Source organism: Lepisosteus oculatus, chromosome 6 (genome assembly GCF_040954835.1).
Source record: "Lepisosteus oculatus isolate fLepOcu1 chromosome 6, fLepOcu1.hap2, whole genome shotgun sequence".
Lineage (NCBI taxonomy): Eukaryota > Metazoa > Chordata > Actinopteri > Semionotiformes > Lepisosteidae > Lepisosteus > Lepisosteus oculatus.
Window position 1 is genome coordinate 23306483 of NC_090701.1, and position 16402 is coordinate 23322884.

General features: G+C 38.1%; 1 protein-coding gene across 4 annotated transcripts; it reads right to left on the minus strand.

Annotated features, from left to right (window-relative positions):
* Nucleotides 1–1121: 1121 nt before the first annotated feature.
* Nucleotides 1122–16402, minus strand: nsun6 (NOP2/Sun RNA methyltransferase 6). 4 transcript variants are annotated; one of them, XM_015354333.2, is made up of 12 exons: nt 16223–16402; nt 15600–15672; nt 12880–13035; nt 12082–12176; nt 11131–11240; nt 10409–10562; nt 9364–9445; nt 8659–8778; nt 7635–7779; nt 6399–6547; nt 5182–5307; nt 1122–2582 (listed from the first exon to the last, which is right to left on the minus strand). In XM_015354333.2, the coding sequence occupies exons 3-12, from the start codon at nt 12988–12990 to the stop codon at nt 2367–2369; spliced, it is 1308 nt and encodes a 435-aa protein (XP_015209819.1). In that variant the 5' UTR covers nt 12991–13035; nt 15600–15672; nt 16223–16402; the 3' UTR covers nt 1122–2366. The 4 variants fall into 4 exon arrangements, with proteins under 4 accessions (XP_015209819.1, XP_015209817.1, XP_006634408.2 ...); XM_015354331.2 differs by having other exon boundaries at nt 15556–15672; XM_006634345.3 differs by having other exon boundaries at nt 12082–12173; nt 15556–15672; nt 16223–16401.

Here is a 16402-nt window from a genome sequence, read left to right on the forward strand (position 1 = left end):
TAACTTGCATAATACACTGTCCACATGGCATAGGCCTGTTCTGTTTGCAGGTACATTGTGGTCATCCTGGCTTCTGCAATTCAATGAGGAAGGCAGGATTCCTGTGTGGTAACCCAGTATAACCCCCCCCACTTTAATATCCTGGATCAGGATTGCATCTTCTGGCACATTAAGCTTTGCACATTTTATTTGGCTGATGCCTTTATCCACATATCTGATAAAAGCTTGGATTATATTGATGATAGTCACTTTCTGCTAATACGAAAATTATAACTAAATGCACATTCCTGTTCTGAAGTCTGTAATTTCTTTGTATGGTAGCTTTTGTTGAGAGAATGGGCATGATCTTTTTTTATAATTGATTAATCTTAAGTATTGTTTTACTCTGCTAAAATATAGGAAACACTGGAAAAAATAGCCTTCTAATATAGTGCTGGAGCTGGTGTGGCTGTGTGGGGACAGTTTAGGTAAGTACAGTATGGAAGAGTATATGTAAAGGTACAAATAAAGAAGGTCATTCAGCTCATTTAGACTGTTTAGTTAGTAGTTAATTGATTCAAGGATCTCCTCCAGCCATTTCTTGAAAGAAGCCAATGTATCAGCTTCAACAATGTGGCTGATAGAATTTTCCATACTTCCACATAGCCTTCAGAGAAGCAGAAGTACCACCTGTTCTCGGCTTTAAATGCACTTCCACCTGGTTCATGTTTCACTCATTATTTTGAAGAAATTAGCTGGACTTACTCAATAACTTTGGACAAGTCCCCTTGTAGTCTGCTAGCATAGGACATATTCACAATATATTTGGTTGTTCTTCTCTGGACTGATAACATTCCTGGTGCCAGCATGTATAAAGGAAAAAATATATAAATGAACTTGTGTTTTTGTCATGTAGATTCAATAAGAAAAATGGTAGGAAATGATTAGAAAGTCTTTAATTTAATGCAGGACAAATGTCATCTTCTTTTACATTATCTATTTAACTAGTGAAACATTCACCAAGGATAATAAAAATGAAGTACTGGAACAGATTTTAAAATGCTGTTAGAATGGACATAATTCTGTACCAAATTTATAAATGTAAGCAGGTAACCTCCAGGAAAAAGTACAATAATTTCAGGTTCCTTGGATCCAAAAACATTTAATGTGCAAGTTATTAGTCACATTCATATACATCCTATAGTCCAATAAATAAAACATTTTCCAACCACTCTGCATGATCCAAAAACTTAAATAGCTGGTCTCCAAGTATGACTTTATATCGTGCAAAAATGGTAATTTGATCTCAAACTAGCATATTAAAATTTGTGTACTGTCTTTTTTTCAATTTAATCCCCTTAAATTATCCCTTTCAACACTGCAAGTGTTTAGATTATACTTATTTTAAAATTCTGAAATGAAAGCTTACTTCACATTGATAACATTTTTGACTTATCACAGAATTACAAGGTTGGTTCAGAAAGTACTTCTCAACAACTTTGATCTCCTCTTCCAAGTTAAATTGAACATTCTTTCCAGTAAATTAAACACTTTTGATAAAATGTGTTAATTATCCCCATTGTTTTTTTGTGAAATCTCAAGTATTCTTATGCCATTCTAAAAGTGTTTCCTACTGCTAAGATATCCATTTAAAAATACATTTTATAAGCACCTTTAATCTAGATCTTAAAAAGTTAAACTAAAATACATAAAGTATAAAACATCTGATTAGACATTTAAGCAAGATTGTAAGGATATAATCAATAGTTTCATTTCACCCAAGGCCTGCTTTTCCCTTAGAACTATTTTCTTCACAACCAGTCAAGTATGAATACTAATTAGTTTCAGCTTGATTTTAGCATTTTAAAGCCAACAAAAAAATGTTCAAATTAAGCATTACAATTGGGTAATGATGCCAGTCACTTTGTTAAGATTAAACAAAAAAACTCCCCTCCACACATAAAGCAGCTTTGTCCCAGATTTTTCCGGAGTAGTTTTTAAATTATATTAATATATGTTTGAGTCCATGCTTTTAGGAATATTTTTATTTGTCAAATTATTCATAAAGGCCCCTCATTACTAAAAATGCTACCCGTTTGTACTTTTTGTAATTCTGATTAATATCTCCATTTCTGAGAACATAAAATGCAGTCTAACTAGCAATAAATTGTTAATACCTCTTTTGACCTCTTTCAGCATTATACTTCCCGATCTGTGCCTAAACAGCTAGCAAATCTGTTGTTGCCATAGTAGTAGTGTCGTCATTCCGTTGTTATGGCAACTCTAGCAGAACTGCATTCACTAAGTCTCTTTGCTTACAGAGACCTCCCTATATGGCATAGTATGAGGGATTGCAATAGCTGTGTTAAGGTTAGTATTATAAACAATCACGTTTTTACAAACTTGGCAATGAAAAAGCCTATTGTATCTTTGTTGGCCAGATGAATGAGGTCAGACTTGGTTCCCTGAGTGTGTTCATACTCTTCAGGGTGGAGAGTGAAGCCTTCAGTTGTTGCCCAGACAGGATTGAATCTCTGTAGCAGCTTCAGATGGTCATGTGACAAGCCAGCTCCCAGCATACCCCCTCCTCCAACATGTGGCTCCTGCATAAGCAAAGCAAACACATGTGCTTCAAACAGAATCCAGGGGTGAGAGATCACAGCTTGTATATTCTGCACTTCAGAAGGAGGGAAAGGTGGCTGCTGTGCAAACTGCATTGATTTTCTTTTAAAGCGGCACACAACTGATTAGTTTCAAGTTTATAATTGATTGATTTAAATGTTCCTTAAATTTAAATACACAAAAATAGCACATTAAAGCTTGTGTGGTTACTTTTATTTAAAATTAAAAAAACGTTGCGGATCCCAGCTTTAAAACTACAAAACTGTGTTAAAACTGCATTTAAAGTAATTTTTTATAGTAACTTCAAAACACATATTTCAGAATATTTTCAACATTATTGAATGGTATTTTGGTTATTTTTAGTTCTGGTGGGCATATAAACTTAAAATCAGTTTTGATTTTTTTTTTCCAAGAAAATATGTAGTATCAGAGACCATCACTTTAAAAACAGGTTGAACAGATAAACATGTTGTCATAGCTCTTAAAATTACATTTTGTTTTTGCTTTACATCAGTCATCATGATAACTGAATGAATCTAATGTTAAAAAAATATCCTAAAAATGAGTGATTAAAATATTAACTTTGGCACATGTCCAGAATGGCCATGTCTTTGCCACATTGTTAGAAATTTGTAATATTAAAAAAAGTGTCTGACTCTCATCCTGACGAACAGCTGAGGTCTTCACTTTCCTCTTCAAATTATCTTAGAATTACAGTACCTGCATACCTGGGCAGTCATCTCTATCTGTACCAATCACACTAATAAATGCCTTCTTAAACTTCCCTACATTTGTGACTTGAGAACACTTACAGCCACAGAAGACTGAGCAGTGTTTCCCATCACCTCTCACTTCAGTATTAACACATCCACATTTCTCCTCCCCTCCATGGGTGGGTGTTAATGTTTACAAGGCAAGTGTAAGGGTTAGTTAGTTTTCTTCAACTTTTTTTAATAGATTTTGAATCAACATTTATTTTTTTTATGTCCACACAATTTGGAATATCCAGTTTTGTTTTTAGCTCACAGCTAGAACCTGTGACTACACTCTTAAGATTAAGATTAAGATCACTTTATTAGCCATATACAATTTCTTGCATTAGGAATTCGTCTTTTCGCATACCCCAGCTTGCTCTCCATGAGACACAGACAGGGAGAGAAGCTTGGAGTCAGAGCGCAGGGTCAGCCATTGTACAGCGCCCCTGGAGCAGTTGGGGTTAAGGGCCTTGCTCAGGGACCCAACAGAGTAGGATTCCTCTGCCGGCCGTGGGATTTGAACCGGCAACCTTCCAGCCACAGGCGTAGATCATGAGCCACAGAGCCACCGCTCCGCCCCAGGAGAATAAGAAGAGTAAGCACGTTCGAGCCACTTGTCTTTTGACTTATCACAAGCACAACAACGCAGTACAAGAGGTTCAGAGCAGGTTGGAGGAGAAGCACATCCCTCACCGACACCGGGAGGCCATTGGGGTTAATGTGTCCCAGACAGCCAAGAGAGCCATGGCAGAATAATCCCACCCTAGCCTCCCTGGCACACAGTCAGCTGTACACTGCTGTCACAGTCATTTGACCCAGGCTCAAGCCTGTGATCATACAGCTTAACCTGCACTCCGAAGAGTTTCTTAACTGGTTGGGCCACTTGGAACATGAAGCACCCAGAACGACTTTTAATAAGAAGAGCGACAAGACCATCGTCTTGTGAAATATACATCACATCTGGGTGCACAAAAAAGGAAAAAATGTTAGTAGTATAAATAACATAAATACTTCTATAAATACATCTGGAATGCAGTCCACAGCCTGGACCTATTTGTAAATGAATCATTTAAACTGCAAGCACACAAGAACCTTCAAGCATAAACATGAAATTCTTTCAATTCTATCTGCCTTCACTGGCCTCCCACAGACCTGAGCTACTGCTTTCACCCAGAAACCCTGGAAAGGTATCTGGAATGTTCTTTCATCTTGTACTTAATAAAAAGAAGAAAGATAGAACTGATATAGTTCAAAAAAGAGCTGAGCTCAAAGTCAGAATAAAAAAATATGAATAAGGTAATTAAAATATTCAATTCTATTTACTACATGCAGACAAGTCAGTTTAAAACCCATTTGGGACAACATTCTCTGCGTTTTACAGTCAGATTGTAACAGGCCCAGCAAACAACTCTCCAATCATTTTCTTCCACAGCTATACTTCAGTCTTAACACGGTTTAAAATAATTACTGGGCATGCACCCTGAAAGTTGCATTTTACTTATATTCCATTTACCTTTTTTTCCTGTGCAATGTAAAACCCTGTACAGTAAAGTTATATAAAGTTACATATTTATTATTCTTCATTTTTAAATTGTATTTTTAGTGTACTGTATTTTTATTATTCTAAGTCACTTTGAATAAATATGTTAACTAAATAAGTATGCAAAGTAATGATTAAATCACTTCAGTTACATCCACATCCATAGTATGCAATTTCCTTCCCCAAAACATTCATTTAGCCCTTCTCCCTTGTCTTCTACAGTCTAAAATTGAAGTCTAGAAAGGAACCGGTGGGACATTATTATGCCCTGAAAGAGCTTCATACTTGTCGTTGCAGCGAGAGGAAGGGGAAATGATGTAGAGCCCAGGCGACCTGCTCCTCGTTTTCAGCGAGGGTGATGGTACAGGTGCTGTAGACCAGCACCCCGCCACGCTTCAGCAGTTTCACCGCCTGCGTTCACAGAGCAGACATGCCAGGACATGTTAGAACAGTAAACCAAAATCAATCTGTGTGAAGTTCTTCACTACAAACCCCCTTTTCACTTCTACAGCAAAGCCACAGTCCACAGGACCACTCGGTCAACACACTTGTTTCTCCACACTTACTCTTAAATAAGGCAAACCTTTGCTACTCCCTGTACAGCACGGACTAGCTGCAAGACATGGACTCATCAAAATACAATCTTTTAGGCATTATTTGAACACTGTGAGGTACATACTGACATTTTTCCCTTCTTGCATTTGAGATAAAACAACAGCAAAAATCTAAGGATTTGAACAAAAGAAGTTGAACAAACATAAAATGTGACATTTCAGAAAACAAAAACACTTACAGTCTTAACTGTGAAGTAACCTCTGACTATAAACTATATGTATGGGCCCTTGAGGCCCCAAATACAAGACTTTTATTGAAAATGGTCTGCGTGTACCACCAATAACTTTCCCCAGTGATGCATTTTCTAGTTATACTTGAGTTTTAGCTTTGAAATGTCAAAGCAGTGTATTTTTAATTTAGAAGTTAGACTGCCCTCTGCTGCTTACTCTCAACCACATCAAAAAACACTCAAGCTAGCCAGAGTCTTTACAGAAACATTAAGCCACAATTATTTTTTCCCCAGAACATTTGGTAAACAGCAATAGTGATACTTTGCGTTCTCAAAGCAATGTGTGTGGAGAGATTGAAGACAAACAAGTACAAACAGGTAGTGCACTTGCAGATGGGCAGGAATGTTAGGAGTCTCTGGTTGCTCTGCTGTTAAATCCAGTATTGTCTGGCCAAACTCAAAGCTCACCTGATCACTCTTATGTGGATCAGGTGAATCTGCACAAGTAAAGTTTCCTCTTCTTTATGCCTCAACTTTGACCTGGTTGTGGGATTCCAGACCAGTCACCATCAAGCCTCTTACTTGTACTGCTACTTTATCACTTTAACTGAACTTTTCCAACTCTGCTAGACTGAAATTCAATAAAATGTTTATATCTAACTAAAACTCATATATCAACTGTTAGCTACTACACAATGATCCTAAGACATCAACCTACTGTAGTGAAGAGCTGGCGTTGTAAGGGCTGATAAGATGTAATTTCCTTCAGGCTCCAAGTACAGGCCATGTTGGGTCTCTGTCCCAGACCACTACAGGGGGCATCAAGCAACACTCTGTCAAACGACTCTGGAGGGAATGGAGGGCCACCTGAAAGAGACAAGCTTTTTGTGTCTATACTAATTAAGAGTTAAAAAAAACAAATTTTAAATTCTGTTTGATAAATTATTTGCTTCTGCAGGGAAAATTAAAATACAATATCCCTGACTGTGGCTGAAAGGATCCAAATGCCAAATTGAGCAAGACATCCACTAAAGCTTGATCACTGAACTTTCGTCTGATACTATAATTTTAAATCTATATTTAATTTCAGCCAAAAGTTTTCTGCCTAAAACTCAAAGTGGAGACTGAAACAAAATACTGTAAAGAAGCCTTCTCCAAAGACCACAGCTGCTCGCTGTCAGTACTGTTCAAGGCTTGTGAATATGCCACTGATGTGTACATCTCTTGATGCAGACCTGTCATCTCTTCCTTTACAGACTGCATATTTATTTAATCGGATTCTCTCCTCTGTTAATCTACATAATTTCATGCATGTGATTGAGGATAGATGTGTGTTAGATGTGCATATCAGCAATCAATTCTTTAAAGAATCACTCAAATTGTAGTTGATGGAGCAATAATTTGGTTTTCTACAAACAACTCTCCCCTAAAATGCACCTGTGAAGCCATCTAGTCTTTCTTGGACTTTGAAATGATCACTAGTCAAGAGACAGCAAAAATTAATTGATCAAATGGGTTCATGCAGAAGAAATGGATGGACCTCACTCATCCATTTCCCTTGTTAGTACAGATGCATAATAAACATTTTTACTTAAAAAAAATCTTCAATGACATAACAAAGACTTCAAGGAAAGCAGACACTCAATAAATCAATAAATCTGCAGGGACTTGTTAAAGAACCTGATTTTACTTGCATCACTGAGCTACAGAAGCATTATAACATTTGTTGTTGTTAGTTCTTCCTGCTGTTAGATTCAGTAAGAGCAAGTTTGGTTTGAATTCTAACATTTTATATAAGCTGGCCACAGAATCCACAGAGAAAAAAATCACTCAAATACCTTCCACTGCCTCAGTAGGTGTATGATGGAATATGAAAGTTCTAGAACTAAGCCATGTGTCAATACTAGAGACAGGGCCACTCTCAGTTCAGCTGGACATTGCTTTGTTTCCTTACCTCCTGAGCTCCCTGCTGGATCACCAGAGAGGGCCTTGATCGCATTGAAGCAATACACTTTAATGCTGTTCAGACCCAGCATCTGGGCATTCTGTTTAATCCGCTCCACTTTATTTGCTATCTTGTCCATGGCAATCACTTCTCCCTTAAGAACGCAGTAAGGCTAGTTAGCAATTGAGTGCATCTTTATCCAAATAGTGCCTGCGATTATTAGAATGTATAAGGTACTAGTATGAGTCCTCTATGGTCTAGGCAGTCTAGCAGATCTTAGAGAATCAACAATATACTGTACAAACAATGGGAACACTGATATTGTGATCAAAATAGCAAGACTATTTTGTTCAGTTCAGTCCAAAATGGTCAACTGTCATTTTTAAGAACTGCAGAGTCTGTGAGGTTAAATTCTAAATGATCTCTATGTCATTTAATTTACTTAGCCCCTGCTCTAGTTGGAGAGTGAAACTCCTCCCAGCATTTATAAAGTGCTGATTTAAAGCTAGCTTATAAATCCTTTTGGACAGTGTGCTTATAGGACAAGTGTTGGCCACTCCTGCAGTAGAGAAACCAGCCATGCTATAAACAATTCCAGCATAATATTATTACATGCCAGAACTGAGACAAGCAGGTTTTGCATTTTTTTAAATAAAGATTGACATAATAGAGTAAACCTCTACTGAAACATATGATGCCTCTCTTGTTTTAGATATGAATAAGGAATCTGAAATTCATCACAATGCATGAATCTGTGTGGAAGTAACACATTTTGGAATAATGATATTTTTTTTTTATACAGTCAATATGTTATATGTTGTCTTGCTTTTAAATTTTACCCACAGCATAAGCTTTGCCCTTGTTATGTCAGTTATGTGTATAGGTCCATGAAAAAAACATCTACTTTCATACATTTTTTCAGATGTCAAGCCTCATGTTTGCAAACATATTTACTGTCTACTAATGATGAAATGGGTGAATTAGTAAAGACATCCTTGATTATTCAGGGACAGGCCGCACTGGCTCAGTCTACCTCATCCCCCATGAGAGCAGCGATGTGAGTGGTCTTTCCTCCTGGGGCTGCACACATGTCCAGAATTCTCTCGCCAGCCTGAGGCTGCAGCACATGGCTCACTATCGCTGAAGGCAGGTTCTAATTATAGAAGACAAGAAAAAGGTACACTCAATCCTGTATCCAAACCTCTCCAACAAGCAAAGATGAAGTTCATATCTTTGTCATCAGCTCCTTCGTAATGTACTGCGCCAGCAATTCCACCACTGTAAAGTCTATTGGTACTGGTGATTTATAAAAAACACCTCTTCCCAGAGACAGGGAGAGAAGTTGGAAATGCACTGTAGAAGAACAGATAACATAATGTAAGCTAATAGTTCTGGTTACCATCCTTTCTATAGTGTATTGCTCACCACAAATAAGCCAAATAATAAATTTCTACTGCAGTCAAAAATAATTAAACAATAAATTGCTTATGATTGCTTCGCCAAATATTTAGAATGTTTTTTTCCCCCACACAATATTTGTTCAGACATTTTAAAAGTACAGTATCCTGGATGCCAATTTTCTTTATTTCTGAAACATAAGTAATATGCACTCAGAAGGTGGAATTTTAGGTGGAGTTCAAAACCATACAAAGGACTTTTTTGGGGTGAAAGACATATTTCCTCTCCTAGCATGTTTTATGGTTGTACTTATTGTTAGTCAGGAGGTAGAAGAAGATACCTGTAAGAACACCTGATTTGGCAGAACATTGTAGAACGAAGGACTGAAGTACACGGGCTCTGTCATCCTTATGCCAATTCCCCTGAAGAACACAACATGTAAAGTGTATTCTGCGTATACAAAAACTACAAGATTGCTACCAAATCTACAAATCAGAACATCCTCACCGAGCACTGTAGATATAATTAAAATACCTTTAACATTTTAATTGCAACCAAAATATACTGTACTTTCAGCTTTTCTATATATTCTACATACTGTGTTTTTATATATACAGTATTCTATATGTTCTCAGTATATTCTCAACATGACACAGTGGAGCTTCAGTACTATTTGAAGGATAATTCCTGTTGATACCATGCATTCCCAGGAGGTACCCAGACCATCAGCAGGGTGGCTGTTGTCGAATGCCCCAAACCAATGCCCCAAACTAGTCCAACTGTGGACTAGTCTAGACAATCCCGGTGTCCCTGGGAGAGCTCTGCGCTGTCATCTAAGATTTCTGATCTCAGTGATTGTGCAGAAACTGGACTTCAGACAGAAGCCTCCAGTCTGTCAGATTAATCCTGCACTGCAAGTATAGATCGCCACTAGCTGAACATCGAAAGCCACTTTAACCTCACTATGGCAAAGAGGGCTTGTCATATTCTATCATGTCTACTCTGTTTAATGATATTCTAAGCAATGGCTCCATTTCTTGTAAAATGCTATTAAGTATATTTTTAGTTTCAGACCCACTTCAAGTAGGTGAGTGTACTGGATAACTGAAAACAAAACGTCTACACTACACTCTGAAGTCCAATAAAAAAATATAAATGTCATTTGAAGTACCTGGGATGAGCCCCTTTTACATTGCATTTAAAAAGCTGCATGTATTTAATGTTAAACTATTATCTCTATCAAAATGAATTATATTAAAATTGACATAGTGCTACTTTCTAGGGTTTGGGTTTCTAACTTTGAAAACACATCTCAGAAGGGAATATCTGAAAATAAACTACACTGTAAATAACACTAAAGGTGAAGTTGAAGTTGGAGTACGCACTTAATTGGTTGATCTGTACAGAAGATATCACTGCGGCTCATTTCAGCAATTCCATTTCCTATGAAAACTCGCTTCCCCTGGAACTCCTTTGCTCCTCTTGTACATTGTCCTTCAATGTCAGAGAAAACAGACACCACATCTCCCATCTTCATGTCTGAGAATGGATAAGCAAATACAGATTGATTCAAAGCAATCCCTTCAACATGGAGTAAATAGAACCTACCTGCAGCTATTTATAATAACAGAAACCAGCTCTACTAGATAAATCAAAATAGCTTCACATCGTACCGAAACCTTGTAAAATAACGTTGAAAAGCATTTCAATTTCTGTGTTCATTTCAAATTCTCCATCTTGAATTTTTGGCTGGTTGATGGGTAAGAAAAAAACTATTATTACAATGATAACAGAAATGATACAATTTTTGTAAAAATACAAAAAAAAAAACTTTTGTACACTGTGTTTTCCTATAGTGGAATTTACAGATAATCTAAACTATTTTAAGTGTAACTTCCAGTCCCTTTTAGTGCTGTTTTTTTCTGGACAAAAGAATGATCATATTCTGTCTTAAGTTTACCTTCTATACTACAGATGTAAATTAACTTTTTAGATAATTTTGATGCAAGATAATTTACTAATGAGTCATGATTATAGAGTAATTCTGACAACGTTCATTCACTTGGTTTCTTACAGAGCAGAGAGCTGGCTGTTACGTCTTCCTTACATTTAGGAGCCGCAAGGATCCCTGGAGCAAAGACATGAGCTCCACGTAACACTGCATTCCCACACTGAGCTCCCACCACAACTTCTAAAGAGTGCCTTTCCAGAGAAACCCTGAGAACAGAAACAAGGTCACACTGTTACAACAAACACATCAAATGCAAAAGTCTTGTACAGAAAGACACTCCCTTTGTTGAACCTTTCTATTCAAAACTTGAAGGATTCACTGGTTTCTGATGCAGAAGTGCTCCAGTAGCAGTAGTAAAAGTCACCTACTGAAGTGATGGGAGAGAATGGTTCTGGAAACACCCAGAATGGGACACCATTTAGCCTCTGTTCAGTGCTGCAGCTCTAAAGCCAGCCTTGTGAAGCTGTCCCTTTCTCATATAATACATGAATTATCTTTTTATGAAACTACTGCTCAAGTGTTTGGGCATTTTACAAAAGGGAAAGTAAGATCTGATAAAACAGTAATTAATTGCAGCCAGTATGACTGATACAGTCCATAATCCACGGAATCAGGTTAGTGAGACAGAAATAATTAACATAATTTCACAATAGTTCAGGTGGGTGGCTGCGTCAGCATGCATAGGCTGCAAAGGAACAAGTAATAGGTTTATTCCATGCTGAATAAAAGAAGAAAGAAAACACAACGTTTTGGCTGTGGAGCCTTCAGCTCAGCTCACACCTGAAGAAGGCTCCATGGCTGAAACGTTGTGTTTTCTTTCTTCTTGTTTTCAGCATGGAATAAACCTATTACTTGTTCCTAATATCATAATATGCATACACATTACAAATGTGCATAATTAGCATGTCAAAATTGAGAAAAATATTTCAGTATGTACCTGTAGGTCACTTTTAAGAGGTTTCTGTTCAAACAATGTTCAGTGGTTGGCATTTTTTCCCTCTTTTCTATACGCAAAATTCTACTTTTGAAATTATAGCCATACTGTACCTTGGACCAATAACAGGAATGAGCAAAACATCTGGAACATCTGGGTGATTAAATATGGGAACGTCATGGCTTGAGAATGAATTCATCTGCTGCTGCTAGGATAAACACCAAGGTTAGAATGTTCTGCTAACAGGGAGACAAGAGAAGCCTCTCTATAAAAGCGCCTGCATTACCTTAAAAAGGAGAAGAAATAAAGTTTCATTATAAATGGGAATGCTTTTATGAGTTACTGATAAAAATAAACGGACTCTGTAACTTTAGACAATTTACATTACTCTGCTACACAGACACATCGAATATGTCTTGTTTTGCCTTATGACGTTCTGCACAAATTCTTTGTACAGTGAATAACAAGCAAGCATGTGCATTTGACATTCAATTATAGGACATCTATAAATGAAAAGGCACAGCCGTAATACCTTTTATTGTGTTAAATTACAGCTGCATACTAGTGGTTTTGAATATACTTTCAATGTGAAACATCTCACAGCTCTTAAATCAACAGCACACGTGTGGTGATTGTAGGCTTGAAGCGTGATTTATTTTAATTAAAGAAACGGTTTGTATATATTTTTAGTAACCAAAAAATTCCTCTGAAACGAAATTCTAGCAATTCCACCAATCTCATTAGACAACAGCACCATCTGGTGTTTTTAAAACTGGGGTGTTCCCTCACTCCAAGGTGTATTAGCTAGCATTTGGTTTCACTCTCAGCAGAGGCTGCCAATCACATCCAATCATCCCATCAATAGCAAGAAAATGCTGCTGCAGTCAAGCAGATCAAAGGAGGTCCATCACCTTTCGGATCTCCTCAGACAGGCAGCGTCTGACGTGCTCTGGAGATGCTAGATGGGTGTTGACCCTGACGGAGGTGAAGGCCGGGGGGTGGGAGAGACGACTGAGAAGCATTTCAAACCTCCTCTCTGCATCCTCTTGGCCAAGGACAGCCAGCAGCTGTGAGGGCAATAGGATAACATTAATAAAACAGCATCAATCTGAGGGGTGAACTGGGTCATGCTTTTGACTGTTTATTCTCTGAGGGTTTTGTCTTTTTGCCTGTTGTTGCACGCCTTGTATGTGTTCGTTGGAACCACATGCTCCAAACACCAGCTTGAGTGTTTTCTGCATCACTTCACCAACTTCCACCTGTCCCTCAAATATATACGGTTAACATATCTTCCACTACTCTTCCGTTTCTAGACATCAACTTCTCTATCAACTACCCCCAACTCTCCACTTCGGTTTATTACAAACCCACGGATTCACACAGTTATCTCCTGTATAGCTCATTTCACCCCAGACACACTTAAAACTCTCTCCCTTTTTCACAGTTCCTTCGGCCACGACGATTATGCAGCGACGACATTGACTTCCAGAACCAATCCCTCAAAATGTACTCCTTTTTCATCAACAGAGGATACCCCAGCAGTGTTATTGACAGAGCCCTTACCTGAGCCAAAAACACCCCTCAGACCATCAACTCAATCACAACAACCGCATTCCTTTGGTGCTTCCCTACCACCCCAACACACTTCCTATCCCCAGGACTATTAACGACAACTTTTCCAGCCTACAGGATGATCCCTCCATTGGGGCCCTCTTTTCGACCACCTAATCTGCACAACCTTCTTGTTCACAGCTCCCTTGACCGCCCTCAGCAACCATCCACACCAGGCACTTTCCCTTGGAACAGAGCTCCCTGTATCCCCTGCAAGTACATATCTAACACCACACTCATTCAAGGCCCCTCAGGACAATTCCGGATCACCCAGATGGCATCTTGTACCTCCGGCAACCTTATTTACTGTATCTTTTGCAGTAAATGCCTAGCCATCTACGTCGGAGAAACAGGAAGAAGACTCGGACAGCGCTTCAGAGAACATGTCAGGGCTGTGAAGATTAAAGATTTCTCCAAGCCCACTGCTTCTCACTTCACCTCTGATGGCCATGACCACTCTAATCTCTCCGTCTGTGTTCTCAAAGACAGTTTTCCGAACTCATACATTAGAAAGACTACAGAAATAAAATTATCCTGCAGCTAGGATCACACCTTCCCCCTTCTCTTAACGACAGACTACTTTTGTTCTAAATTTTCTCCATTCATTGGAGGTTTCAATTCACACCTCTCTACAACCATTCTGACTTCTCTTGATTGGCCTCTCTTTCTGTCCCCTGCTCCCGCCTCTCACTCCTCATCTCTACCAGCCTTTATTCTCCCCCTACTTTACCTTTGCTTACTGTCTTGTCTGTCTCACACCTGAAGAAGGCTCCACGGCTGAAACGTTGTGTTTCCTTTCTTCTTTTTTTCACCATGGAATAAACCTATTACTTGTTCCTTTGCAGCCTACGCATGCTGACGCAGCTACCCACCTGAACCTGTATGTGTTCTGCTGCTTCTATGGCTCTTCTCTGTTTAAGAACTTTAGATTTCTACCTTCACCCATAATGGTCCTAAAATGCTTTAAATTAGTCTGATTTAATCAGATATTGTCCATTAAAATTGTGGTTTTAAAAATATGTGTAATTCCATTTCCACATATAGTATATTTTACATTAAAGTTAAGAAATCTCTTTTTGTACAATACTGCATAACTGATTTGGCTGTTGTGTCTTGATGAGAGGAAGATAAAAGTCTTCAAACAAACTTGTAGTGAACATGAATCCAAAAATGACAATAGGTACTTACATTGCTAATGATTTAACATGGTCCCAGCCATGTAACTGGAGCTACAAAGAAGGCACAACAGCGCCTTTACTTACTCAGACAGTTGAAAAAAATTGGTCCTTCTTTGACTGTCCTTACCACATTTTACAGGTACGCTCTTGAAAATGTGCTCATATGTGGCATTAAAGTATGGCTTGACTGCAGCTTGTTGTCTTTATAGGGGGTGATAAGTCAGCCCAGTCCATTGATGGAATACAGCTTCTCTCTATTGTGGACATTTTTACAACTCACTGTCTCAGAAACGCAGGAAGTATCACTTATAGGACAACAATCATCCTGGTTTCTCACTTTTCTCCCCCCTTCTTCCTGGTAAGCATGACAGGTAAACTGTCAGATTACTGAACTCTACCTCTACCACCGCCTAAACTCATTTACATGACTACACCTACATTATTACTCACACTGATGTGTTGTTTCTTTTCTGTTCTCACACTGCTTTTGTACTTCCTTGCTTTTTTAAAGTTGTATGTTATTTAACTTGTTGTTGCTGTTCTGTGTTTATGTTTTGGTGATACCTTAATGTCTTTGTATCGGAGCATACATGTAAATAAGCATTTCATTGCACTTGACAAATGTGCATATGTGCAAGTGCATATGACAAATAAACTGAAGTGAACTGACATGACACCTGTGGTGACTACCTATGATGGAATGGAACAATAGTAAAGTTTGTAAAGAATATTTAATAGCAACTAGTAAATAATTTAAACATTTAAAAGCCATATAACAACTAAACTCACATATCCTACCTCTTTATTTTTAAAGACATCACCAAGATATTGCTTCACATCACCTCGTAATGTTATTTTGGGGAAAACAGACATCTCTTCATGTACAGTACAGTGCATCTCAAGTCCTCAAGGATCCTGAAATAAACAAGGAGGGGGCTGAAAATCCGGAGACCTAACCATTACCAAAAAAGCAGTGAAATTGGGAAAAGCTGTACGTTCATTTCCTGGAAGAACATATGAAAGCGCAGATACTACAGTAACGTGCTGTTGACATAGGAAACCCCGTAAACCCAAGAGAAATCGACCTCCTGGAGGTGGATGCTTGTTCGTTGCAGGTTGTCACATTGTGAGTCTTAATTCCTATTAGAACCTTTATAATATTTCGTTTGTGGTTCAAGTATTGGTGTAACTTTAACAAGATATAAATTAAAAATGTAAACATAATGGGTTCGTTAACTATTGTTCTACTAAAATATTATTATAAAGGGGGGTGTATTTCGGTTGGGAGCAGTCAAAAAAGTGGACCAAATAAAAGAGAAAGATGTGATATTTAGAAAAGCCAACCAAATCACCTCGCCAAGGCGAGCAATACATTCAAGCACGGGACTTAATTTAGCTCGCGAAAAGGATCGTGTGCAATTCGCAAGAAAATAAAGATGAGGCTAATATGTATTTAAATACTCACCCACTAATCGGCCATGATTATAATTTATGCGCAATCTTTATATAAACGAGCAAATATCTATATCCAGTGTTACCTTCATACAAAGCACACACAAGCTTAGACCAGGACAGAAGAAACAACGTATCCCGCTGGTTCATACCATGCCTTGCTTTTGGCTAGATCGTAAAACTTATGCGCATT